At 42.7% G+C, this 27,296-nt stretch overlaps 2 protein-coding genes and 1 long non-coding RNA gene across 5 annotated transcripts; 2 read left to right on the top strand and 1 right to left on the bottom strand.

The window, feature by feature from the left end:
• The first annotated feature begins 399 nt into the window (after positions 1–399).
• On the top strand, positions 400–13,622 carry slc8a4a (solute carrier family 8 member 4a). The gene is made up of 9 exons (XM_037269634.1): positions 400–620; positions 1,485–1,555; positions 3,413–4,788; positions 4,858–5,375; positions 9,316–9,422; positions 9,669–9,787; positions 9,957–10,056; positions 10,806–11,078; positions 12,255–13,622. The coding sequence occupies exons 3-9, from the start codon at positions 3,466–3,468 to the stop codon at positions 12,632–12,634; spliced, it is 2,820 nt and encodes a 939-aa protein (XP_037125529.1). The 5' UTR covers positions 400–620; positions 1,485–1,555; positions 3,413–3,465; the 3' UTR covers positions 12,635–13,622.
• LOC119133634 lies at positions 11,048–25,976 on the bottom strand. Its single transcript, XR_005100171.1, has 4 exons — positions 25,771–25,976; positions 11,391–11,417; positions 11,198–11,309; positions 11,048–11,127 (listed from the first exon to the last, which is right to left on the bottom strand). It is a non-coding gene; the product is annotated as an uncharacterized LOC119133634 (long non-coding RNA).
• On the top strand, positions 14,266–23,381 carry si:dkey-175m17.7. Of its 3 annotated transcripts, none has more exons than XM_037269637.1 (5): positions 14,266–14,507; positions 17,546–17,610; positions 19,239–21,265; positions 21,432–21,734; positions 21,889–23,381. In XM_037269637.1, the coding sequence occupies exons 3-5, from the start codon at positions 19,255–19,257 to the stop codon at positions 22,152–22,154; spliced, it is 2,580 nt and encodes an 859-aa protein (XP_037125532.1). In that variant the 5' UTR covers positions 14,266–14,507; positions 17,546–17,610; positions 19,239–19,254; the 3' UTR covers positions 22,155–23,381. The 3 variants fall into 3 exon arrangements, with proteins under 3 accessions (XP_037125532.1, XP_037125531.1, XP_037125530.1); XM_037269636.1 differs by having other exon boundaries at positions 17,546–17,646; XM_037269635.1 differs by lacking the exon at positions 17,546–17,610.
• Positions 25,977–27,296: the final 1,320 nt, after the last annotated feature.

Here is a 27,296-nt window from a genome sequence, read left to right as displayed (position 1 = left end):
CCTTTTTGAGAGTTATTAAAGGGAACAGCTCATAGCAAAGCACAAAATGAGGGATGCCATCATACTAATGAGCTTCAGAACATCCAAAGTCCACCTGCAGCAGGCGCACAATGTACAAACAACTGCACTGCATCATGCAGCTATTGTTTCTAATGTTTCCTCATTTCCCATAATGAGATGATCATTTCATGAGATCGATGCAGTGCAGTTTTACACCGCCGCAAACCACAACCGGTTCCGGCGTACGTGCCGGTGACAGTGTGATCGTGTCGCTTCGCATTATTTGTCTTTTTTTAAATTTATTCTAAAGGCAGACTTTTGAACCTCTCCTAGGGAATCTTACAAGACTATCCCAGGTGTGCCTAATAAAGTGGTCTTTTTTGGGGGGAGGGGGGGCTCTCCTAGGCGACAACAGGTGACGGACGGGTGCCGCTGAGCGATGAGTGATGATGTCAAACAAATCGGAGTAAAAGAGTCGTTCGCCGTGGACTCCTGATGCGCAGTGAGAAGGTCCAAATCGAGCGTGTGTCGTCTCCTCCCTTGTCTCCACTGCAGTGTTCCTGCTTTTCCTCCTTCTCGCTCCTCGCCTCTGGTGCCAAGGCTGCATGCCCACCGCAAGAGTAAGACTCGAACACTTGTATTTATTTATTTATTTGCTTTTCGGGCACCGCACACTCCTCATCTCGTCCAGCAGCTCGCTCGTTATCCATTTTGCCCTGGCTTGTTCTCGCGCTCCATCACCATCCATCCATCCATCCATCCATCCATTCACGCCTTTTCTCATGTGTGCACTGCGTTACCCCCTTTGCTCAAAAGCGCAAGGCTTCTCCCCTCGTTTTTTATTTTATTTGATTTTCTCAACTACTCTGTACATTTGTCGGATTAAAAACACTCTTTCCTAAAACGGCACTTAAGGGGGATTTGTGACTCATTCCGCGGGAGGCTAAAGAGAAAAGAGTCGCTCATATTTTACGCACCAACATTCGAGCTGCGGGTGAATGAACGTGTCTATTCTTCAAAAGAAACATTGACGAAATGTTTTGCCGCAAGAAGAAGTAACCCGGAGGTGTCAAGTTGGACATAGAAGGAATTCCAACACATTCGCAAGATGGAATCTTGCTGCGTGGACGCCACTCCGGCTGCCTCGTTTGCTCATCTGCAGGCAAGGAGAGCAATAAGCAGGCGATTTCTCTGAGCACATGTGGCGCTGCTGTGCTGTGCAAATCAAATGGAGTCGTCAATTAGTCCCTCACGCACATCCTGCTGCGAATAATCGACTTTTCTTTCCCTGCAACTGCCATGTTGTCTTAGTTAGATTTCACCCTTTTTTTTTTTTCTCTTCAATTTTCTCGAGTGCAGTCCATTCGGTATTTCTTTCTAAACATGATTTGGAAAATGCCTTCACGGGGAAGCCCTTCTTGTCTGCTTTGATAGTGTTGAAAAAACATTTGATCTAAATGCTTTTTTCCCCCTCTCCTGCACAGAGAAATGCAAAGTACTTTCCACTTCTGACGCTTTCTCCTTCAAACACCAAGCGCACTCAACAACTTGCAAGGTGAGTCACAATGTTTTTTCGAGATGTTAAACATAGACAATTCATGTTTGACAACTTCCAGTGTTTGCCCAATTGAGTAACTGCTGCATTGCCACGTTGGATTTTTACGATAATTGGCTCACATTAAATTCCTTAAACAGTGGTGTTTATGATAATAAACAACAAATGACACCTAAAAATATTGATAGTAATTATGTAATCAAGTATTTAATCATTCATAATAATTGAATAGATTTTTAGCATATGTAAACCATTCAAATTGAAGCCATTACGTACTGTGTGTAGGCCTTAGTAAGTAAATAAATAAATAAATTAATTAATTAATGAATGAATACTCTTTGGACAGAATCTCGAGTTGAGGAAAAAGTATTGTGCTCATTCATGCAAGCAAGTCAACACCTGAAATATCAAGTCATTGTACTCGCCGTTGTTGGCAAAGGTGTGCTAAAGAAGAGAAACATTTCTCCTCCCGTAATCCCACCACTTGGTAAACTTCCTATTTCCATAGAAACAGCACCCACTCAACATTTGTGCGGAAGAAATTGCATTCAATTTGATCAGATTAGTGTAACAACAAAGGTCCAAGACTTAAATTGGCAGGGCTGAGTTCCTTTCTAAAAGGAGCATCCCTTCTTGTTTCGTCTTCAGGATGATTAATCTTAAAGCCTTTGAAGCATTAAATCGGCTGTACGGGATTTTCCAAGAGTCGAGATGACACGCTGGAAGACATCCTCAGGCGTTTTTTCAAGAGTCGCTGTCCGTGGTGCTGATGTGTTACACCATCTGAGCAACAGTGCGATGGCAGTCATGTTGCAGCTCCTGCGCAATCTGTTTCTCATCTATCGGAGGTGTCTCGGAAAAAACCCTAAGAAAAACGTCTGTCTCGGCTTCACCTTCACGGTGACCGTGAGCTGGTAGGTCAGAGTGAAGATTTGCAAGCGTTTCCTTTGCTGCACGTCAATGAGAGCGTTAAACGTTGTCACGTGCATCTCTGATGTAAGCAGCCAACCTATTTTTGAAACGCTCTTAAAATTTTGATCAGGCGCATCAGATTACACCTTCCCCCGTGTGCGGTTTTCACTCAGTGTTCATATTGACGCTGATGTGGAGCCTCCGACTTCCACGGGCTCTCCGCTCTGAATTATTCACCCGAGCTGTTCAAATGGCTGCTAAGAAATACACCGTGAAGAACTTTTCCCTCAGATGTTCTTTAAATGGCTTTCGTAAAGACGCCCGTCAAAGACTTTTTTCCCAAACACATAATCTAGTACAATTATGTTTGTTCGGAGCCAATTCCCCCCCCCCAGGCTGAAATGTTCCCATTCAGCGGTGTATTTATAGTTTTAAAATGGTGGCACAGCAAAGCCATAAAATTAGGTTACTAAGGTCTTAAAAAATGCATTAAATGGCACATAAATCGTTCCCAAATCGTCATGGAACGAGTGGAGACAGAAATATAGTCGTAAAAAAAATAGCTCCGATTATATTTGACTGCGTCTTTATGGGAAAACAGCCAAGGCATGTTCACAATCACATCGGCAGTCTATTCTTTCTTATTGTATACCCGAGGTTTATTTTTAGCATCCCATCCAACTCGACGCGACTGAGTCACTTTTCCTCTTCGTAATGCGGGTGCAAAGGTGAACGTTTCCACCGGGCGCTTTTTCGCGCAAAATGATGCCATTGTGTGGGAGCGGGGCAGGCTAACACCAATGACTCAACGATTAATACTTGCCAATATTTCTGCTTTTCCGAGCTATCGGATCCCACATCGTTTGCATACAGAAGAGCACAAGTGCCGTTGCTCCAATTACAATCTTCCATCCAAATGTACCTTTGCCCCTTTTCTTCTTGCAGAGATTTCCGATCAACATCCACATGAATTAAATTGAGAAGAGTAAACGGCGGCCATGTTTCTGCAAAAGCGGACTCCATCTTGTGTCTACATCTCGGTCCTACTCCTGCTGCTCCCGGGAGTCACCCACGTATCTCGAGGCAGCTCCAGTCATGAAGATCCCGGAAGCCCACGGGGCAACTGCTCCAGTGAAGATAACTGCTCTGATGGGGTGGTGCTGCCCATGTGGAATCCTCAGAACCCCGTGGTGGGTGATAAAGTGGCTCGAGCCATTGTTTACTTTGCGGCTCTCATCTACATGTTCCTGGGCATGTCCATCATCGCCGATCGCTTCATGTCATCCATTGAGGTCATCACCTCTCAGGAAAAAGAAATCACCATCAAGAAGCCCAACGGCGAGACCACCACCACGACCGTACGCATTTGGAACGAGACCGTGTCCAACTTGACCTTGATGGCTTTAGGGTCGTCGGCCCCGGAGATCCTTTTGTCCGTCATCGAGGTGGTGGGGCATAATTTTGAATCGGGCTCACTGGGACCGAGCACCATCGTGGGCAGCGCCGCGTTCAACATGTTCATCATAATGGCCATCTGCGTTTACGTGGTGCCGGAAAACGAGACCCGCAAAATCAAGCACCTGAGGGTTTTTTTCGTCACTGGCGCCTGGAGCATTTTTGCCTACATCTGGATGTACCTCATCCTGTCGGTTTTCTCCCCCGGCGAGGTGGAGGTTTGGGAGGCGGTCCTCACTTTTCTCTTCTTCCCACTCTGCGTGCTGCAAGCTTGGATCGCCGATCGCCGTCTGCTCTTCTACAAGTACGTCAACAAACGCTACCGCGCCGACAAGACTCGAGGTATTATCATCGAAACGGAAGGGGAAGCCATGTTTACCAAAACCGACTTGGAGATGGACGGTCAAGGGGTCAACTCCCACGGAAACCCCAAAGAGGCTCTGGATGGGATGCTGGAGGGGGTGGAGGAAGGTGGAGGGACGAATCCCGAGCAGGACCAAGAAGAGGAAGCGAGAAGAGATATGGCTCGCACTCTGAAGGACCTCAAGCAGAGGCATCCAGAGAAGGATATGGAGCAGCTGATCGAAATGGCCAACTACCAAGTCTTGGTCCAACAACAGAAGAGCCGAGCCTTCTACCGTATCCAAGCCACGCGGATGATGATCGGAGCCGGGAACATTCTGAAAAAGCACGCTGCCGACCAAGCCAGGAAGGTGGTGAGCTGTCATGAGGCCAGTGGACAAGAAGAAGACCCCAATACTATCTACCTGCAGTTTGACCCCTCCCATTACCAGTGCTTTGAGAACTGCGGCTCCTTAAAGCTCTCGGTCGGCCGGCACGGAGGAGAAGCCGGCTGCACGGTGAAGGTGAGAAGAAATAATGAATCATTTCAGCCACTTGAAGGTCAATCCATGCTTTTATTTTCTCCTCAATAGGTTGACTACCGCACAGAAGATGGCACCGCCAACGCCGGATCAGACTACGAGTTCGCCGAGGGCACTTTGGTCTTCAAGCCCGGCGAGACCACCAAAGAGTTCACCGTGGGCGTGATCGACGATGACATTTTTGAAGAAGACGAACACTTCTACGTGCGCCTCAGCAACCCCCGCATCGTGCACCGAGCCGAGGTCTCCATCTTGGATCCCCGTTCCATCTCCACCAGCAACAGCATGGCGGGCATTTCCTCACACATCCCGCCAAAAGCCGCGCTGGGTAACGCCGACACGGCGACGGTGACCATCTACGACGACGATCACGCCGGCATCTTTACCTTGGAGAGCAAGTCCACGAGGGTCAGCGAGAGCGTGGGAAACATGCAGGTCAAAGTTCACCGGACCTCCGGCGCCAGGGGCAAAGTGGCCGTGCCTTACCACACCGAGGAGGGCACGGCCAAGGCTGGCGAGGACTACGAAGAAGTATCCGGCAAGCTGGAGTTTCAGAACGATGAGACCATGTGAGTGATCAAATCTATTTTATGACTCTTAGTCACCATGATTGATTTATGAACTTGTCAGCGAATATAGCTGATAGCATAGCATATTTGTATTCTATCAATGATGTCATCGGCAAGTGATCACACGAGTGACTTCGAAGCTGAAATCACCAATGAGGGGGAAAGAAAAAAACGGCAGGATGAACACAGAAAAGGAAAGCAGCCATTAAAGTGCGCTTACCAGATCATTTTAATCAGCAAATTTACGGGGCTGATGGAAGCAGATGCCAAATGTTTGCTTTCTGCTATGAAATGATTAAGAGTAGCATTTCCACAGCGGGAGAAACACTGACTAAAACGTGTCAAATAAATGTGTCTGTGCAAGCCGGATTGCAGGGTTAGTGAGTGGGAGTATTGTGTGGGTCGGCTGAGCGCACCGAGGGAGGCAGTGAGGAGAGGGAAAAAAAAAAAGACTCGGCAGGTGAATACACAAAGAACTCACATCTCCCCATTTTTCTCCTTCTCCAACATTGCTGGTGCATTTTGGAATTTTCAATGTTGTTGAAAATTTCATAAAAGCTGCATCATCCTAAATGTTACTCCAAGGGCTTACTGAAAAAGATTTTCCGGAGCAATTACAGTAAGTTGAACGAGATTCACCGGGCTCCCTAATGATCTTCACGTACTGCAGGAGCTGGGCTTAATGAGCCAATAGTGCACAACAAAGGAACATTTTGTATTTGCGTTGGAGGACCGGCCGATGCTTAGTGTTCATTAGATTATTACCACAACACGTCTTGCTTAGAAGACAACGAAAAAAAAACCCAAAAAAATCAACCTCTAATGATTTCTCTCAGCCTCCGAGAGGATGAAAAAGACCAATTTCTCACATATTAAGCTCCGTTTGACTGCCGTACAAAATCAACAATCAGATGTACCTAATAAGATGGCCAAGGAGTGAGCAGTACTGTGTGTCCTCCTTTTTTTTTTTTCTTCTCCTGCACTGGTTGCTCATAATGTTCATCCTTCAAGCGCGACGACACACTCTCACCCATCCAAATGAATCTGTCCACATATGTGTCACATTTGCCAAGAATCTTTTTTGTCCCAAAAAGCATTTTAACTCCATTTGAAATGAACAATTCTGCGGCGTCGTTCAAGACGAGCCTCTGAGCCAAAGCAAATCATCTGAACATGCTTTGTTTGTGGAGGATTTGAAGCTTTCTCTTTGTGCATCCGTTTTTTGTTAGCGCCTCGCTACGTGTGCCGCAACACACCAGTTGAGGCGAAAGTGGATAACAGGGCCGGTTACATAAGCTCAAATAAAAAGCTCTGCGAGTGGAAGAGTGTGGAAAGGTAAATCAATAGCTGGTGTTCTTAACTCCTCTGGCTTAATGTTGGTTCCGATCAATAACATTGCCAACTTTGTGACACGTGGATAAAAGCAGCATGCTGATATATTTCAAGCACTTTCAAAAAACACATTCAAGAAAAAAAAAAAGCACATACGGTCGTTCAAGGACTTGTTTAGTTAAGATGAACAATAAAAAAAGAAAAAGTTCACGAGCTCCCGGAAGAGTTACCAAGCTAATGAATATAACAAGAAGCATCTGGTTGTAAAATTTAAAAGCTGTTTTCCTCAAGGTAGAAAGAAAAACAGGGATGTTAATCTTGAACAATTCCGGGTTTTTAGATTTGATGTTGTGAGAGGACAATATATCAGGAAGAAGCTCAGTGCCTTGCGTCTGGCTTTATTTATACTCTGAATGATTGATTTGCCGGCTAAATCCCAAATGTGTCAAGATCCTAATATTGCCCGTGGATATGAGAAACCTATTTCTTGGTGCCGCCGCCGCTTTAGTGTTCATTTTCAGCACCGACGCGCTCTCTTGATCCCGTTGTCTTCACCTCAAGAGGTGGAGTGCAGTTATTCATTCTTTTATTTTTTTAAATTCGCACCTCCTTTTTTGTAAGGTTTATCGAGAAAGAATTGAAAACCTAAACTGGACCAATTTTTTTTTTTCTCTCAATATTTTTACCAGGTAATTCAATTGAGTACACAGTACTAAGACCACAGGCCAGTCATTTTCAACAAGTCTCACACACACAAACTCAGTTCAACAAAGTCCACAAACAAAAACATCATAATTTTTCACTTACTATGCATGTTGCTTGACTTGTGCCATGCCTTGCCTTGAACAATCCTCTTCAAATATGGCTTTTATTCCATTGTTGCCACTCGAAGCAATTCTTTTTGTTGGATGTCTGATACCATTGGTTTTTGGAACGAACTTCCCTTCATTGTATGGCTTTTTAGCCCGTGCAATGTTCCAAGCCAGTTGAGCCAGCAAGCGTTTGAGTGCTTCCTAATTTTTTGGGGAAAATCTCGACCTGTTTTCCTGCCTGACTTTTCAAAGTGTCCAACTTGCAAAAGTCCTTATAAATGGGTTTGAGCCAATTGTCAACAGATCCAGTTCTAAGTATTATGTCCTTCCGGTCTTGACGGGATCTGACAAGAACCTCTGTAATGAGAGTTCGCTGTGACCCGCAGACTGCAAAAAAAAAGAAGAAAAAAAAATCATTCCTAAAGCTCATGTCAGCTCTCAGTGACACCCTGAACGCAACTTGAATTTAACAACCAATTTTAGTATTCAAGAAATCGTTCCAGCATCACTTGTCCCTTCTCATTTGCATACGCAACATTAAGTTTGGTCGAATTACAACCACCAGGGAAATTCATTCATTCAACTTTTTTTTTGTGTGTGGGTGTGACATTCTTTGATATAGAAATGACAACCAACAGTTTCTTCCTGTTGATCTTCTTACATAAACGAGTGGATTCACGTCACTCAACTGTCTTCTTCAGCATGGTCCTCAACATAATGCACCTGAGTTCTTTCTCCTTGTTGCCTGCGGGTTCTCCTTCCCTCTCGCATTGTCGTTGAAAATAAATCTGCTTTTCTTCTTGCGTGTTGCTGCATCCTGGGCGTTTGGATATGTACGCGTAGACAGAAATAGACAACCACCCACATATCATTAGGGAGGTGCAAAGAGATCGAGAAAGTCACTGCAGGAGAAGGAAGCGAGCGACTTGAGAAAAAGATGGAATCTCGGTCACAGTTTGACAGTGCGGCTTCACGAATGAAACTTCAAATAGTCCTGTAGCCTAGCAGGAGATGTCTGAAGGGCTTGTTTTAATGTGCCCTGAAAGGCATTTTTCCATTTTTTTTTTTTTTTACCCGAAAAGTATCTGAAATCATTGGCTCCAATGTATGGTGATGAAAAGTCTGCCCCCTTGTGGATTTACGGTGAAAAATGAGCATATTATTATCCATTCATTTTCTTAACCGCTTATCCTCACAATTATTATTATAAATGTATTTTCATGAAATTTGGATTTAGTAATCATTGAAAAGAATATTTGACCTTTGTGAGGAGGAAAAATTTGAATTTTAGCTACACAAAAAAAAAGCACACACAAAAAAACTCCTGGACGTCGGTTATTATTTTTAAAACAATTTGCTGAATTAAATTGAAAGGTTATTGAATTATTACATGAGATTCAGTTTTAGTTCACAAATGCTTAAAAATAAATAGGATACTGTTGTTTTATGCAGGATTCTCGATTGATAAGAGAAATAGTCTTGATGCTGTCGCCCAGCTTTATTATTTTTATAAATGGGTTTTTTTTCCATCAAAGATTTTTAGCGGCATTTCGTTCAACTGGCGAGCTGCTATCTTCGCATACTGTGGAACAGCTCTTCGTGATTCATTGTGTGGGCCGCTTCTGACTACAAATGCTTGTATTTGGATTTTAAAGTTAAAGCTGGCCTTCGAAGCCTCCTGTTTTTTGGGCAGCCAGCCAACAAATGCATTTGTCTTGTCCAGATGCTTTCAATTTCTGAAATAATTGAACTCATTCATTGATGGATGTCATCTCCGTGGCTTTTTGACCTTTCAGGAAGATGCTGAACGTGAAGATTATCGACGACGAGGAGTATGAGAAGAACAAGACTTTCGTGATTATTTTGGAGGAGCCCATTTTACTGGAAGTGGGACAGAGACACGGTGAGAACAAGTGACACGTTCAACACGCTGACGAATTCTCCCTTTTTGTATCACACCTTATCGAAATGTGTGGGAAGGTGCTTTTCGTTTGAAATGTTCACCACGTAGGTATGATGTCTTTACGATTTAACTCGCACATTAGACACGGTCAAGGTCTAAAATGGGACCTGTGAGTCATTATCTGCCTCATTAGCACTAGTGCAGGGCGAGCTAGGTAACCAGACTGACACTTATTCACATTTACAGGAGATAATAATGATAACAAGACGCCGGTAGGGCCTGAAGACGTGGCGAAGATGGGCTGCCCTTGTCTGGGGGAACATACAAGCATGGAAGTGGTCATTGAGGAGTCCTATGAATTTAAGGTAATTCCTCATAGTGCCTTTCAGTCTTCATTTTCAGGTTCCATTTTTATTTTATTTCTGCATTGGTGACGAAAAAAAAAAAAGACCTTTGAATCAATTACGTTGACTCACTGCGGATCTCGGGGAACGGCTTAATTCAATCGAGCCGTGATCTCTGTGTTTTTTGCAGAGCACGGTGGACAAGCTGATTAAAAAGACTAACCTGGCTTTGGTGGTGGGGAGCAGCAGCTGGAGGGAACAGTTTGTTAGCGCTGTCACTGTCAGCGCAGGTGAGTCTTCAAGCGTCTCATCACGTCACTGTGCTCCTGCGGAAAGTCCATATCGCCGTGAGCTTGATTTTGTTCGCCACTTGCTGCTGCTAAGCAGCCATTTTGTGCGGCGTCCCCGGCATCCTAAATGTTTGCTAGGAATCAATTTGAGAACAATTTTTTTCACCCCCACTCTGACCCAAAGTGAGTGCTATATAAATGCTATTTTTAAACTTTTTACCTTCCTGCAACTCATCTCTCGCAATTTTGTCCTAATCCAGACAGACACTTGATTAAAAATGCACGAGGCCCATCATTAAAAACGGAACCCGCCAACTCTCTACAATTAATGGCCATCAAATATTTATAGCAATGTTTGCACTGTGGTGAACTTTTTTTTTTTTTTTAATCTCATCCTTTCGGGCAGCGTTCTTTGGATTTCATGACCTTTTAGCATCGGCAGTCGTGCGCATAACATAAGCGCTAAAAAAAAAAAGACTTGCGTGCTTGATGTTTCATTTTCTTCTTAACCTGCTCTTCACTTTTTTTCTCCCTGAGTTCACTTACGATTGCGTGCAGAGTTTATAAATAGAAAGAACATTTTCTACTTTTATTCGAGGCCCTCTCACACAATCATTGCTTTATTTAATGCTCCACCTGCGCAAACTAATGAGATGACTAAATGCTTTCCCATCGGCAAAAACGATGATATAATATTTCAGGTCGATGTGTTTTAGCCCTTCATCCATTCTTTTCCACCTTTTCCCTAGGTGATGACGACGAGGAAGAAAGCGGCGAAGAGCGTTTGCCCTCCTGCTTTGATTACATCATGCATTTTCTGACCGTTTTCTGGAAAGTGCTTTTTGCTTTCGTGCCACCCACCGAGTACTGGAACGGCTGGGCCTGCTTCTTTGTGTCCATCTCCTTAATTGGCGTCCTGACAGCCGTGACCGGGGACCTGGCCTCTCATTTCGGGTGCACGGTGGGGCTGAAGGACTCAGTCACCGCCGTGGTGTTTGTGGCCCTGGGCACGTCTGTCCCAGGTGAGTGTCTGATGTTGTTATGTCTGATGGTCGGTCTTGAGTGCAGCAGCTGTTTGGCGGAGAACTTTTTCACCTTTGCCTCGCTCTCTGTCTTAACACACTTGTCTGTATATAATAACTTGCCTCTGTGCTGAGTCATTGTGTATCAAACTTTGATTTGTTTGGATGTCTCTCAAGTTGCTTTGGGTGGGCGGAAATAAGGCGACTACTTTCCCCTCCCATAAATGTTTCCTGATGGAGAGAATCAAAGAACATCTTTATGCACTCAGCGAGACTGCAACATTGTGTGATGTTAAACATTTGCAAACTCACCTATTCGCTGACTCCATCCATTATTCACTGTATATAAAAAAAAACAAAAAACAAGGGACTTGGTTCAAATGAGTTTAGGAGCTTGCTTTACACAAAAAGTACAGAAGTACCTTGACTTGTGAGTTTAATTTATTACATGACCACACATAATTCAAAAGACTCAGCATATTTCCTCAGTGAAATAAATGGACTCATCTGTTCCTTCCGGTGTGCCCACCAGGGGGCATTGTAATGCAAACACACACCAGGGAACAACTGACTCAGTAAGCCGTTATGAAAGAAGCAGTTATTTTTATTTTTTATTTTTATTTTTTACAGAGGATAGAGAATGTGTTCAAGGGAGCAGTGTGTCTGTCTACATGTGTTGCTTCACTGTTTCTAAATAACTGTTGCTAAGAGGATTAGCTTGACTCATACTGTCAATAAACAGCAAGAGGCCTCTTCTTAAGAACTGGCCATTATGTTTTATCTTTTTTTTTTCACAGTTAGAGCAAGTGCTGAGTGCTCAGGATTTACGCACAGATCTTCTGTCACAATGTGCTTTTTTTTTTTTTTTTACACGTGTGGGCGAGGTTTATGAAACTTAGCGATGGAGAGAAGCGCCATCAGCCTTTCGGGTAGAGTGCCCTCCAGATTATATAATAGTCCATTATTTTAGAACAATATTTGAAGTCGTTTAGCCTAGCTTAACAACACATTTGATGACAGGGAGCTCCAAAAAAAAAAATCTTGACTGTGCATTATTCACACTTGATGAACGAGCAAGCAATTAAAACGTTCTCTTCAAGGTTCAGCTTTGTAGAAGTCCAAAGTTCTTGAGTCGTATTTTTTTGGAATCCTCTCACATCCTATTTTGTGTTCCAGACACATTTGCCAGTAAAGTGGCGGCCATCCAGGACCAATACGCTGACGCATCCATCGGGAACGTGACCGGCAGCAACGCCGTCAACGTGTTCCTGGGCATCGGGGTGGCGTGGACCATCGCCTCTGTTTACTGGAAGTCCAAAGGCAAAAGTTTCAAGGTTCAGCCGGGTTCCCTGGCCTTTTCTGTCACCCTCTTCACCATCATGGCGCTGCTGTGCGTGGCGGTGCTGCTCTACCGCCGCCGTCCCGGCATATCGGGCGGAGAGCTCGGGGGCCCACGGACAGCCAAGCTCCTCACCTTCTTCCTCTTCCTCTCCATGTGGTTCATTTACATCCTGCTGTCCTCGTTGGAGGCCTACTGCCACGTGCCTGGCTTCTAAAACAGCCCAATGTGTTTTCTCTCGTTTTTTTTTTCTTTTCACAAATGTTTACAAATGTTCCCTCTGCCACCTAAGTATTTTTTTTCTCTCTCTGTAAATCCAGTACTGTAATCCTTATTTTGCTGAGCCGACCTTGCATTATTGCTTCCTGTAATCCTGTGACCTTAGAAAGAGTTCTTACATTTTTATGGTATATGACTTTAGATCCAATTCATTTAAAAGCATCACAGAGGGAAAAGTAATTGTGTGTGCATTGGTATTTATTACTTGAGCTTTACATTCAATTTTCATTGTAATAGATGGACATTGTGGGTGCGGATTTTGTGAAAGACTATGTTTCCTGCACGCGTCAGAGTTTCTTGGAAATCTATTTTAAAGTAGAGTACGTATTGTTTGAACAATGATGTGTTGATGTGCTCCTGTGGTGTGAATCTCAGTAGTATTTATTTTCAATACGAGTCACTAGTGTCATGTTTAGTATAGTCAGTTGAAATACATTTGATTTAAACAAATAAATACAATTAATCACATAGGTCCCCAAGGGCAGAGTGCCTGCTTTAAATTGTGTTAACAATTTGAGCGTGTTTACATTTGTGCGTATGTGTGAACCAATTGGTGAAAGGCATCTTATCATAGTCCCACAAACGTTCAGTGACATTTGTTATATTTCTTATCTATCATACTGACACTGTGACCATTCGCTAGAATCACTTTTAGAAAAGCACAGTTTAAAAAAAAAAAGAAATAAATAAAAAAAAAAAGCAAAAGTCCACTTTTGCATCGAGTATAAGCACAATCACTGAACTGGTTTGGTGTTTGAGATGACGTGCCATATCAAATGATGAACTGTACAAACCTGAGTGTTATTTATTTAATTTGTAAAGCCATATTTACAGAATAATTTCAGTAGAAGTGTGAAATTTCAATATATTGATACGCATGTTTAATGTATAAAAATGGAAATAAATGTTGGTGATTTATAATGTAAGACGCCTTATTGTTTTCATTTACAAAGTCAATATGAAAGCGTGTGTTCAGAATTTTTCTGTGGGTCCTAGAAACTTGGGAAAAAAAGAGAGAAAAAAATCATAAGAATGTGCTCCCCTCCAAATAATTTTCTTTTAGTATTTTTTGTTAGTTTACACTCAATGCTGTCAAACCTATGGCACGGGGGCCAGATACGGCCTGTCACTTCATTTTATGTGGCCCACAAAGACAAATTGTGCGTTGACTTCATGTGTCAATATAAATTGTCTTCACTTTTAAAAAAAAAAAGAAAAATTGCTAGCAATTTGACTAGTCTCTGATTTCAAAACTAGTTCTTCTTCAGCTATACTGTATATAATCTAAGGCGTTGACAGTCCTCCAAAGGAAACTATGACCACAAAAATGAGTTTGACATCCATTAGGGTGGATGGACATTTCAAGTACTAACGAATCTCAACATGCGCGCCCGTGGCTCTTCTTGATCTTCTGCGCTCCCCCATTGGTCTGAGATGATGTCATGCACAGCAGCAGAGACAATAGAGCCCACCTCCCTGCACACACACACACACACACACACACGCGGTCACACGCGCGCACGCGCCGCAGCTCACTTTGACACACACTCACTTGGTCAAGCAAGCGCTCCACATGCCGACCCCCACCCCCCCTCCCCTGCTCATGCAGACTAAATCGATTCTTATTCATTTCTTTTTTTCTAAGTATCCTATTTTTGATCCCCTCCATGAGCACGCGAGCGCTCGGGCATCCTCGGTGCCACACACATCTGGATCAGACCAGATCCATCGGTACCAGCACAGGCATGAAGACGAGTGGTGGTGACGCTGCATGTCAATGACGACTTGACTCCAGGACTACCTCGCTTGATGTAAGTTGTTGCGTTTTGTCGAATCCGGTTCGGTCGGCCTTGCACGCTGCGTGCGCCAAGTGAGCGATGTGACATCTGGGGGGGGTGTTATTCATTGCATATCTATAACATGCTTTGTGTATTGCACATGTATTTTTATTCAACGTTGCATGCGTGCCTCATTTTGAAATGATGTATTTTATTGACCGGATAATTTTCACGTTTTTCGCTCATATTTATTGTTTGGGTTAATTGTACATTGCAGGTCTGAAGGTTTTAGAGACACACATCATTTTTATTCTGTCAACATAGTGAAAGGTTAGAATACTACGAGCGCGCGATTAATATTGGAAAATCAGATAGTGCGACACCTAGCGGATGTGTAAAAAGGAGCTGATCTCGTCGATTGACTTTTGAATTCTTTAGGTTTGTTGTCATTCTGGAGATGGAAGCGTAGTGCTTTTAATTACATTACTGCCAGATGATTTATCCAGCATCCACATAAGTGGTTACCACGGGGTTCCGGGTTCGAATCCCATCTCCTGCCTGACTGTGAGCATTGTGTATTTTTCTTGTGCTAGCATTGAAATCATTGTATTCTGTTTTTCTTGACAATTTACACAACATCCCCATTTCAACTTTAGATTGATTTAACTTTGTGGAAAGCATAACCGATTTTGGCAAAAGTGACTGAAACTGTCAAGCTATTTAAATAACTCTTGGCCATGACAACTGAGTTTCACAAGCCCATCCCTCGAGGAGATTATTCTTGAAAGCATACCGTTTTTTTTTTTTTTTTTATCTGACAGAAGACTCAAATTCCGACATTTCTTTTCTAAGGAGCTTTTCTTCTGTTGCTATTCTTAGTCGTCTATATCAGGCCACTCTTTTTGCTTCTTCTCAACGTGCCGACAGATTAGACAAATGAGAACTCTTCATGGGAGCCTTTCTGGTTTGGATTATATGTACTCATCAGCGGTAGTTTGTCTATAAATTAAATATTATATTTTCTTTATTTGATTCTTTTGTTCCACTTACTGTCTCATATGTAATGTCAAATTTTGTAATACATTTTTTTCAATGTAGTGCATCTAAAGAAGCGGTAGCTAATAATAATGTTCTGCTTCAAACGTGTCAAAGATCCAAGTGATTTTCAAGCACCTGAGGTCACAGTTGAGCTTGATCCAATTATTTAAGTATAAAACAATTCAACTACTATGGAGGAAGTACTTGGAGAAAACTCATGCAAGTGCTTGGAGAACATGCTACATGCAGAATTTCAAATTCAGAACCAGAGGGCAGACAGGGTAACCCCCAAACACAAAGTGCTTCCATAATAATAATAATAATAATAATAATAATAAATGTTCATTCAATATTTGGTTCCTTGTTTGTGCAGTTGAGGCGAGAACAAGAGTTGGTCATTTTGTTTTGTCACATCCATCACATTGTCTGCCGAGTGTGGCGATTAAGTGATGTAATTATTCTGACTTCCTCTCAGTCGCCTGTTTTGCAGCATGAGTGCCGATGAGGCAGTGAAACAAAGCTGATTATCAAAGACACATTTAGAAACGGGGCCTGTTAATCATTTAGCTACAGTACAGCTAATATTATTGCAACCGCACAGACTTAAGTAGAAATTACAATAATAATAATCTACTCTATTATGAGAAAATACCAACGATCCTTGTGTTATTGCGGCTTTTGGATTGTAAATCAATGGCAAAATTCGCCCCTTGGCTAATTCTGGTGCATCTACAGATATGTTCATTGATGTACACTGTCAAATAAAAAAATGACCAATTAATTGTGGCCATAATCAAAAGTGACTCATAATGCGCAAGCCACACCTCTGAGGCTGCAGATACACCGCTTCCCATTTGGCTGCGCAACTTACATGGTGCATTTCTGATATGCTCTTTGAGATTCTCAACACATCAACATTTGCATAATCAAGGCTGTACTTTCTACTTGATGTAGATTACGTGCATCCATTGCACCCTGCTCACTAGATGTTGAGCAGTGCTGATTCTACACTCTCTTTCCGCTTTCAAATTAAATTACTGTAAAAAATGTACAGCGTGAGTGCTTCTGGCATGCTTGGAAGCAAAGACTTGAAGACATTTCGGATGCAATGACTGATCCCAAAACACTTTGGTCGGTAGCCAAACAGCGCAGAGACTTTTATGACATTTTTACCGATTTTCCTCTGAGACGCTTTCGCCCCTTCAACTAAGAAACCTGCTGCAGTCTCACATGTAGCATTTTGCTAACTTCCGGGGAGCAGGTTAATTGGAGGCAAAGCAAATCTGTGGCATGCTTTTTACTTTCTGGACTTGGATCGGACACCTCTGATCCAATGACTAAAACAATCTACTAGCTGGTCAATCATTGTGATAAAATACAACAGCCTATAAAAAAAAGTGAATATTCTATTTTGTGGATTTTTCTGCCCTCGTCAGTCTTTGCTATTTGCAGTCACAGAGTGTGTCCTCTTTATTTCATGCTGGCTGAATTCAGTACGGTACTTGCAAAGTATTTGGCCTGCAGGTTGAAAGACTGTCTTAAATGTTTTACAGCCAGATAAGCATGGGCTCCCAAAAAGCTCCCTCAACAGCTTCTACCCCAAACACACTGCAGCATCTTTGAAGGCACACTTGACACAACAATTCATCTGAACTGTGACATGATTTGAATTACTTGATGAACCGTTTCAGCCCAACGTCACACCGCTCCGTCCATTTCTCTTTATTTTGCCTATTTTTCCCCGTTGGCTCTGTTACGTCGAGTTACACGAAGCATTTTTAATTCCGATCGGGCTTTTAATCCGAATAAATGTCTCCGTGTAAACACAGCTACTGGGGTCAGAAGAATGACAATGCTTGGATTTCCTTTTTTGGTATGTTCCTTGTCTCGGTGACGATGACTGTCTGCTGAATATGCTGCTATGCGGGAGTGAAAAGGCCACTAGCCTTCAGTGACAGTGTGTGATCAGAGAGATAGTGGCTTCCACCATGACAAATCTGGGTCAATGTTACCCCCACCCCCCTCTACCACAGGCTAAGCTGTGAAAAGGAAAAAAAAAAAACGATGAGGACACCATCGCCAAGCTCTGTCCGTGGACGTAAGCATGAGCATACCAACGTTGCCCTTTCGTTGGGTCGGTATCTGTTTTATGCGGGGATGGAGGGCATCCCCAGAATATTTGTTGGGATTTGTTTATTTCCACCCGACCCCCCTCCTATGTGATACTATCTGTCTGTTTATTCTCCATTATCCACAATTTCCCAGGTCTTCCACCCTATGAGAGATTCACTATGAATATTGCCCAAGGGGGAAATAAATTCAATTGAAAATGACCCCCATGCACACACATGCTGTTAGAATAATAAAATCGAAACAATGGTGCAATTGATAATAAATTTGGGAAAGCGTTGTTAGTTGTCCACCCAAAGAAGCTTTCTTGAGATTTATGAGCAGCTTTAAAAAATCATTCCAAAAGTTTCAGCCACCTGCGTCAATGAGACGAGACGAGATTTATAACAGGCCTGATAAGACGATGACACCCTCTTTAATCTTTGCATTTCGAGTAGTAGTTGTAGTGCATCCAACTGGCAACGGGTTCCACTTTCAATGTGGTTCAAGTATTTAATCAACAGATTAATGAGTCGTGGAATCATCATAGATGATCCCCATTCATCAGTGTGTGTGTTCATCAGGGTGGCTTTTCTATTGTGGTCTGCTGTACCAACAAGTCATTAAATGTTAATGATGATGATTGTGGCGATTAAATGGCTCAAATAATTACAAAGTTGCCTTTTAATGAGCTGTGATCTATTTCGGCCTTGTGCTGTGTCGTGCTGAGAAAAAGTCGAATTGTTGACCTGACAAATGTACATCTCTGATTGAACCAACCGGTTTGCAGCATTTTATCAAATGTTAGCGGCATCCATCTTAAAGTTGACTAAGCAGGCACATATACAAAGCAGCAGTCTTTTTTATTTCCCATTTATCACCATCGGCCTTGGCGTTATCCCTTACATCAGCAAATATGTCTCGCTAAGACTTAATGAGTCCTCCGAGGGTCGAAGGTACTTGCAAGTTCATCACAATGTTTGTAAATAAGCTTTTAAGAAGCCGATTGGCGTCCTGTTTAACATACACTTGCCCTTTGCTGATTTATTCTTTCATTATAATGGCAACCGCTGTTGCTAGCATGCCAAACATTTAGATGGATGGAGGAGTTTCTGGCAAGTGGCCCTGCTAGAAAACAAGACGTGCACATTGAAATGGATTTGGCAATGGGAGCAGTACTTTGCCCCAGTGTTATCCATTAAGGTCAAGCATGCACCAGTAAGTGTAATTTTCATGTCCCATTTGTGCAGCCAATGAGGAAAGAATTATATGGGACAAGTTCTTGTTCAATCTGAGATGTGACATTGTTGATGTTTTTGGTATGTTTTCACTTGCTTCCGATATCGGAGGTGACTCATCCAAATGTGGAAAACATACGAGAAATCTTTCCGGTGTTGTCTGTGTTCCTTTTGGGTTTGACTTTACATTTCATAAATGATTAACTAGCTGTGGCAACAATGGAACAGCATTGGATACTGTTTAAATATTAAAGACCAAAGGCAACTATCCTAAATTTGGACCCAAACAAATGGGATTTAAAGTCTGGCCCACTTGTTTTGATCTAAGGACAGTTGTTGAGATGAATCATCTGGCGAATCTCTCTTCTTTACTGGACAGCTTCCTATGAACCCAGATGCCTCCTCTTCCTCTCGACGAGCGCATAGTGGTCATCCAGCGGCCGAAAAACATAACCTTGTGTGAGGCTTCCCCTCAAGCCATCCCACATCACTCGTCTCAGATCTCCACCTCTTCCAACGCGCAAATCACCCGTGCTCCCCGCCCTCACTTCTACTCGCCCACCTGTAAACCTCTGACTTTGGAATGCAAACGCAGACCTGCCCGTGGACAGAAAACCCCGGGCGATCATTCTCTTGCGCCGCCGCCGGGTTGCAGAAACGTCCCGAGCCACTGCCACAGCAATGGAACCGTAACTCTCAGCCCGCGACTGCCGTCCCACACGCATAGCATTGATATCAGATTGACTCTGGACAAAGGCGGGAGAGCAGGAATCAGCAACTCCCTTGGCCATAGCGCAAGCGGCAAGGGTACACGGGCAAAATGCGTCCCTTCACATTCAGATCCGATTGAGAGAAGAACTGGCGGCGCTGAACGGTCAGGTGGAGGTGAACACAAATCACTGCAAAGTCGACACAGTCAAGTGTCGTCATCCGCCGTCCTGCAGTTTGTCCCTGCGCAGTCGCAGCAGTACAACCTCAGGGATGTGAAAGAGAAAGAAAAGCCACTTTTTCTCAAAAGACCTGACTCAGAATTCCCCTTGCTGGATCCCAAGAGTTCCAAGCTGGGTACCGTGCATCATAGTCTTCCCTACCAACACAATTCCGTCCCTGTTCCCCATGCGGCCGTCCTAAACTCCAGCCATCCCTCGTCCTCTCCCCATCAACCCTTCCAGTCTCACCCATCCCGCCACAGAGATCACCGTCCTCATATTCTCCTTGGTCTACCCTTGTCCCCGGGCACGTCCCACACAGGCGGCTTCCCTAGTCCCGACCACAGCTGCACCATTGACTGCACCCACCCCTTCGGATGCGGTTGCTGGCGGTTGGTACGATGCAGAGGGGCTAAAGGACATGGCTCCAGTTGCCAAGGAGGTGGCGGTAGCTCGTCCACCTCCTTTTCTGGCGTTCATAATGTCGGCGTGGTAAAAAAAGGAGGCAAAGAAATGGGTCTGAGGAATTTGGGAGGATGTCTCTCCACCGCCTCCACCTCAAACACATCCTCAACCAACAGCACTGTGTCTGAACACCGATCAAGCCTGTTCAAACCTCTCCGCTGTGCCTCTTGCTCCAGTGAGGCCGGGAACTTTGAGAGCCCCGCTATTCTTCGCAAGAAAATGGTTGGGGGGTGCCTGCCTTGTACCCCGATATCCTCTTCTGCCCCTCTTCGGGCAATACAAAGCTGTGTCACGGGTTGCAATCCCAAAACCTCCCACACAGGTAGCTCCACCTGCAGCTATTGTAGCAGCGACCCCATCGTGGTAACGTTCAACCCTCGCAGAGGTAAACCTCCAGGGAGAAGCATCGGAGCACCTCATGCGGCGAATATGTTCCAAGCCAACGATGATGACTACAGCGTACGAACGATCTGGCCTGAAGAACTGGCGAGAAAGATGACCCATTCGACAGCCCAAGGGAATCACTGTGCCGGAATTGGAATAGGAGTTGGAAAGACAACTCCCAGGCAGATCCAAAATGAAAGAGCTGGCCTCGTCCGCCTGGACTGCGAAAACCTCCAGGAGTACGCTCACTCTCATCTTACGGACCACGCTGGCCGGCGGCGACTACAGCAGGACAAGATGGCCGCCCTGGATTTTATGGCTTGCAGGTCGGGACAGGGATACGACGAACACGGGAGCTCCATCAGGAGGCTTCTTAACAAAGCGGACGACGTGGGAATGGCGGGCACTCTTGAGCACAATCGAGACACACCGTATCCTTGCTCACCTTCACCGCGTTCCCCTTCTCCGCCATCGCCCGTTTCCTTTTCGCCTCCACCGTCCGCTCCCAGCACACTCATCAAACCCAAACCCTGGCAGAGAGACGGGGGACATTCTCTACCATCCGCCCAGTCCCTTCACTTGGCTCTCAACTCACTCAACAGAGAGCAAAATGAGGAGAAAAGCAGAAGTAAGATTCTTAGTCATATTCTGTCTTCATACATAGAAAATATTGCTTGTGGGTCAAATTCCAGCTAAAATCCCAGTTGAAAATATGCTTTTTTTTGTACTTGCTATAACTCAAGGCTCTATTTTAGAATCGAATTCTCTCAAGATGTCAACTTGTCCTCTTCCAGTGCACCTTTCGCTGCCACTCTCCTCGTCGCTGCCTGCCTCCCTGTCTGACGAGTCCGCAATGACTCCCGATGCGGAGAACGCTGCGATTAGTGCCATCCTGCCCTTCTTGTTTCTTGGAAACGAAAGGGATGCTCAAGACCTGGATCTGCTCTTGCACCTCAACATCGGCTATGTGGTCAATGTGACGACGCACCTTCCCCTCTACCACCTCAAATCAGGACTGCACTACAAAAGGCTGCCGGCCACAGACAACAGTAAACAAAACCTTCGACAATACTTTGAGGAGGTTTTTGAATTCATTGGTGAGTTCTTCATACTCATTTGACTTTGATGTTTGTAAATAGTGCTAAACGCCATTCGTGATTTCTTCAACATTTGATAGATTGACTTGATCAATGCATACTTCTGATTGGTAGTATCCAAAAGTGATATCACTTGTTTTGTCTCCATCCACAGAGGAAGCATATCAGAGTGGGCAAGGTGTGCTGGTGCACTGCCAGGCAGGTGTATCCCGTTCGGCAACCATCGTCATCGCCTACCTAATGAAACACACCCTCATGACAATGACGGACGCCTACAAATACGTACGCAGCCGTCGTCCTGTGGTGTCGCCAAATCTAAACTTCATGGGGCAGCTTTTGGAGTTTGAGAGGGACCTCAACTCCGGGGTGACTCCTCGCATCCTGATGCCTAAACTTGATGGTGTCGAGACCCAAGTGTGACACATGGAATTTGGCTTTGAGGGGCAGGTTAAGAAAAATTGGGGTGTGTTTGGCAATTCGTGCACTTTTATACTGTGAAACATGAGACAAACTGATAGAAATGACCTCATGTAAGTAGCTATTTAACTTGATCATCATCCAGTACGCTGTTTATAGATAATGTGCCAATATAAATGGAATACTGTATTGAAAGATTTTTGACCTGAAACTTGGGACGGTTGATGATGCACTGATAAAACTTGTTAAATTAGCCTTTGTTAGTGAGCCTTGTTAGGACATTTTGGCTAGTATTTAAAAAATAAAAATAAAAAAAAAACACCTCAGTATCATCTTAGCATAGTATCACATTAGAAAAGATTATTATGAAATAAATTGTGAAGCTTTAGTTGAAATGAATATCGGATACAACTCTTGGATGGTGTGATCAGTGAGGACTTGATCATTTGAACTCCAATCTGTTGTTCCGCAAATGGGGAGTAAAACAGCCATTTCTAATGTTTACAATGTATTGACAAGGGAGCTTACATGTCTTGACACTCCAGCAACCAAATATGCTTTGTTAGCGAAAGAGCCAGAATGATCAGTTTTCCAGTGATGCCATTTTCTTTTTTTTTTCCTTCTCCTGCCTTATCTTATCGTCCCCACTGTGGCCCTTGCCATCACTGTATTATGAAGGCTTTGCTTTTGATTCGAGAAGATACCAAGATTCACTGTGAACGCTTCTTCTACTGTGAAGGCCCTAAAGCATATTTTATCTTCTTGATCTTATGCCAGATAGGAAAAACAAAACAAAAAAACAACGCCACTGAATTATAAAGTGTCTTCATTGTCAACATTCACAGAAAGATGGCAAATTTAGTCTCCTTTGGAAAACGTTGGGCTGTGAAGTATTTAGTGTTTACTGTTCAGCTTTGAGCGGCAGGAGTTTGTAGCAACTTCCTGTTTAGAGCCATGTAGTATTTATAAAGTTCTTTTATTGAAAGACTTCAGTATTTGGTGCACAATTGATGTATTCTGAGGCATGATTATTAGTTTGCACATTTTCAAACCCATGCTGTCCACATTTGATTTTTTTTTGTTGCTGGAATCAATTGTTGCCGTTCTTCCAAATTCAAATAATGATGTTAAAATCATTAAGCATGATGTGTATAGTATTTTATTTTATTTTACTTTTTTATATAATATAACAGGGACGCACACATTGTGCTGTTGTCTTATTGATTCTAGTTCAATCGACAAATCTTCGGGTTAATGTGGGTTAATAGTCACTCGAGAATGCACTCACAAGCATTTTGTCACTAAACCTCATTAAAATAATCACTAATCCAAAATGGCCAGGTAAGACATTTGGTACAAAATATTGTGCTTCACTTTTAGCTGGTTATTATGCAAATTGCTTGTGAGAGTTTATGAGGGACAAAATAAAATCATTTCAGCAAACTGGATTATTTTTTATCGGACATTCAAAAGTTCTCCCCAAAAACAAAACTGCCTTCAGTTTCTTTCGCCTTGTACAATGTGGTCCTCATTGTTCGTTCAATGACTGGAGAATATTGAATTTATTTGTAATTATTTTGGATTAATAATGTCAGTTTTATATAGGTTACATATATTTTTCTACTATTATGTTTTCTAATCACGTCAGGTATTTGTTTTTACACGTCATACCTTTTCTTACGTTTAGTCTTCATTTTATTTGTCGAGACATTACCAAACAAACAATTGAGTCTTCCCAAGCTTGGAAAAAGCTCCGTGGTCATCACTCCATGACTTTTATAGACTTTTTATGCAAATGGCTCTGGAAGGAAGTTGTTTAATTTCACGCTTTATGATCTTACACAAGAGATCATCTCTTCGGGCCGCGCAGTCTGGTTTGAGCAAAAGTGTTTTGCATTTGTAAAGCCGAAAAACGTACGAGGTGTCGGCGTGTTTTTGATAACCTCTTTTGAGAACATTGTAAAGCCATGTATTGGTGGAACTTCCTGTTATACTTGTATTTTGCCTATCTTGAATCAATGTGCTATTTCCAGCCTGGTTTTTCAACATGAGGGTGAAATTGAAGGGCAAAAATAAAACCCAAGTCATATTTGGGTGTGATATTAATGCTTTGCTCCCACGCCACTACTGACATTTATATGACCTAGGATAAGTATGTACCTGTGATCTCCCCTCCTTTCATACTGTAGTCGTTCTATTTAGACAAGCTAATTATTTCACATGCACTGTGACTAAATACAATGCTGCTATATCACTACGACGTCTTTGTATGTCACATTTATCACAAAAAGAAGTGCAGGTTTGAAAAGCGTAGCAATTGATGCCTCAAAGTTGTGTCATCGTTTCAGTGTGACTACTTGTCTTCTGTGAAAAGATATTAGGAAGGAAGGAAGAAGAGGGACTTTTTTTTGGACATTTCTTCAAGGTCGTTTTATGATACGTCTTTTACTGCAGATGTGCTGATGTAGCAGTTTGTTCGGCATGTATTTATCATACGGGAGGGAAGGCAAAGCTCACACTGACTTGCACTCCCATTAAAGCCGTGCAGGCCACACACACCAAGAAAAAAAGGTCAATTCAAAACATCATTGGAGCAGAGGAAGAGAAGAGAACAATCATCCCAGATTTGCCACCTCTGTTCCACAACAAGAGTGATGCAGACATTTGAAATAAATAAATAAATTAAAAAAACACATCTACCTATTTAATCATGTAGCACAAATATGCAAAAATGAAACTGATGGTATCACTTGCATATTTCACATGTCAATTTTCTATGCATCCAAAATTTGGAAAAACATTTTCAGTTTTGTGTTATTGTTCTTAGGTAGAGGGCAAGAAAGTGTGTCCAAATGGTTCTTTGCTCACTAGAGTTGGTTGGCACAATGACAAATTCCCATCCAGGCTGAACAGTTGCGCAACATGCCGACCTGCTCTGTGCTCAGTGGCTGCTCTACTGCATTGTATGTGACTGACAAACGTATACATTTAAATGTGTTTTTAAGCAGCAAAATGAGTCCAATAACCCTTATAGGATCCTACCAGTGTGCTGTGCAAAACGTGATGGCTGGATGGTGACATGTTCACTTCTAGTGAACACATTGGAACTGTCTTTAAATAATAAAATGCAAAAGGAAATGCATGTGTCTCTTATTTTGTATGTCTATTTTCTTTCAAGAAGAAGATTCAAATAAACATTTTGACCATCCGAAACAACCATGAGGCAGCAGTCTAGTATTGAACTGCAACATCAATACGGACAGCCAATTGTAATTGATGATTTCGATCATCATGCCAACCACATCTACTTGCTTTAGAATTGCGTAACACAAAGTTGGTATTCACAACTGTGATCAAGCCCCTGCGGGCACGTCAATATAGGACATATTCAGTATCTGCTTGGAATTAATTCCTGTACAATCATGGTTCACATATAGATTGTATTATGCTGCCACTCTCTGCTTGTCTTGGAAAAAAAACACTAAACTCACAGTGACTCAACAAATCAAACTTCACAGTAACAAAGGATTTAAAGCACTCACCACAATAGGAAAAATGACAAAAGCTATACAGACTGAAAGAAGCAAAGAACAAAATACAAAATTACAGCGAGGCTCACCTGGAGAAGATGCAAGTGGCTTGAGGGAGCTGAATGGGAGATCCATGGAACATGGCTGACGAGATCAGGTGGAACCAAAAACCTAATGAGTTGACAGACAGACACATCAAAAATAGACATGAAACAAAAGTAAAGCTAACCAAAGCCAATGAAAACACAGATTGTGACATACATTAGAACAAAACAAGGTGGAAGATGAAATAGAAATGATTTACAAAACAATTTACACAAGTTAGTTTCACAAAACTGCTTGAGCAGGTTTTCACAAAAAAAGTTGGCAAATTCTCTCCAGATGGCAAGTCAGCATCGACCGAAATTCAATTCAGCGGCTGATAAAACTTTATTTGTTGTCGAGCATCATAACCTTCGTCTTGAGGACTTTGAAAGTTGTTTTGTAATTCTTGTAACTATTAATGGGACTAAAATGACAACGGGTTGTAATGAAAATTGTAAATGTTGGCTGCACTTCTGAATATTCTATAGTTTCATTGAGTTCAATGGCAACCACATTGAATGAAATAAATATGGCAATTTGATATTTGTCACTTTTTGACAAACCTAAAGTTAGCCAGCTAAAACGCATCCAGTATGTCAGTGTCTAGTCACCAGAGAATCAATGGCCCAAATGGGCTGAAATGAAAATCTTTCAACAATACGATTTAATCTTTATTGACATCAACCTTTATTGACTACAACCTCGAGGCAGAGAAGTGCTGCATGGATTCACAATGTCAACAATAGGTTGACCTTTTACGCAAGTTTGATCCAAAATAGCCATTCGAGTATTTCACAGATAATTGTTTAGTTTTATCTAAATGTAGAGATAAAAATGAGGATCTATTTTTACTCCACCACTTGAGAAATGGATAACAAAAAAAAAAATTTTGTTGGGGGCCTTGCAACAGTATATGGAGCTCACACAGACCATCTGCTGAGCATTTTATGTATGGCAATAAGTCCATTTCACTGTTTGTGCCGTTGTGATCCCTTTCAAACAATGTTTCGATTGGTGTAGACCAGACAACAATACAGTAATTAATCTACTATATGTGGTTTTTCAGTCATTCAATTTTGTTCCATCCTTGAATGAACTTCTTGTGAGCAAGACGAGCACATAACAATAGAAAAATACATGCTTTGATTTGGTCTCCAAGCAACAAACTATTGGGGCTTCACCAATCGATAATAATAATCATAATAATAATAATAATCATAATAATACCACACCCAATATGGCGACACAATTAACGTACTATATTGCGACAAGGGATATTTATGTCTATGAGATGTCTATGGGGGGAAAACACAGCTACGGCAAGGTTTGAGGGACATAGCATATCGCGAACATGGCAGGGAAAAAATATTGATAGACGTCATACACCCCCTGCTGGTCACCATCACCGTGCATCCCGCAAAGAAACCGTAATTCGGTCATATAAAACTGTTGATTTGTTCTATCGACCACTGCGCTTCACAATGTCCCAAACTCGTGGTAATAAAAAATAAAAAATATAAATACAAACAGG

The sequence above is a fragment of the Syngnathus acus genome, chromosome 14 (assembly GCF_901709675.1).
Source record: "Syngnathus acus chromosome 14, fSynAcu1.2, whole genome shotgun sequence".
NCBI classification, from domain to species: Eukaryota; Metazoa; Chordata; class Actinopteri; order Syngnathiformes; family Syngnathidae; genus Syngnathus; species Syngnathus acus.
The sequence above is the reverse complement of the archived record's forward strand: the minus strand, read 5'-3'. Positions and strand labels throughout refer to the sequence as shown.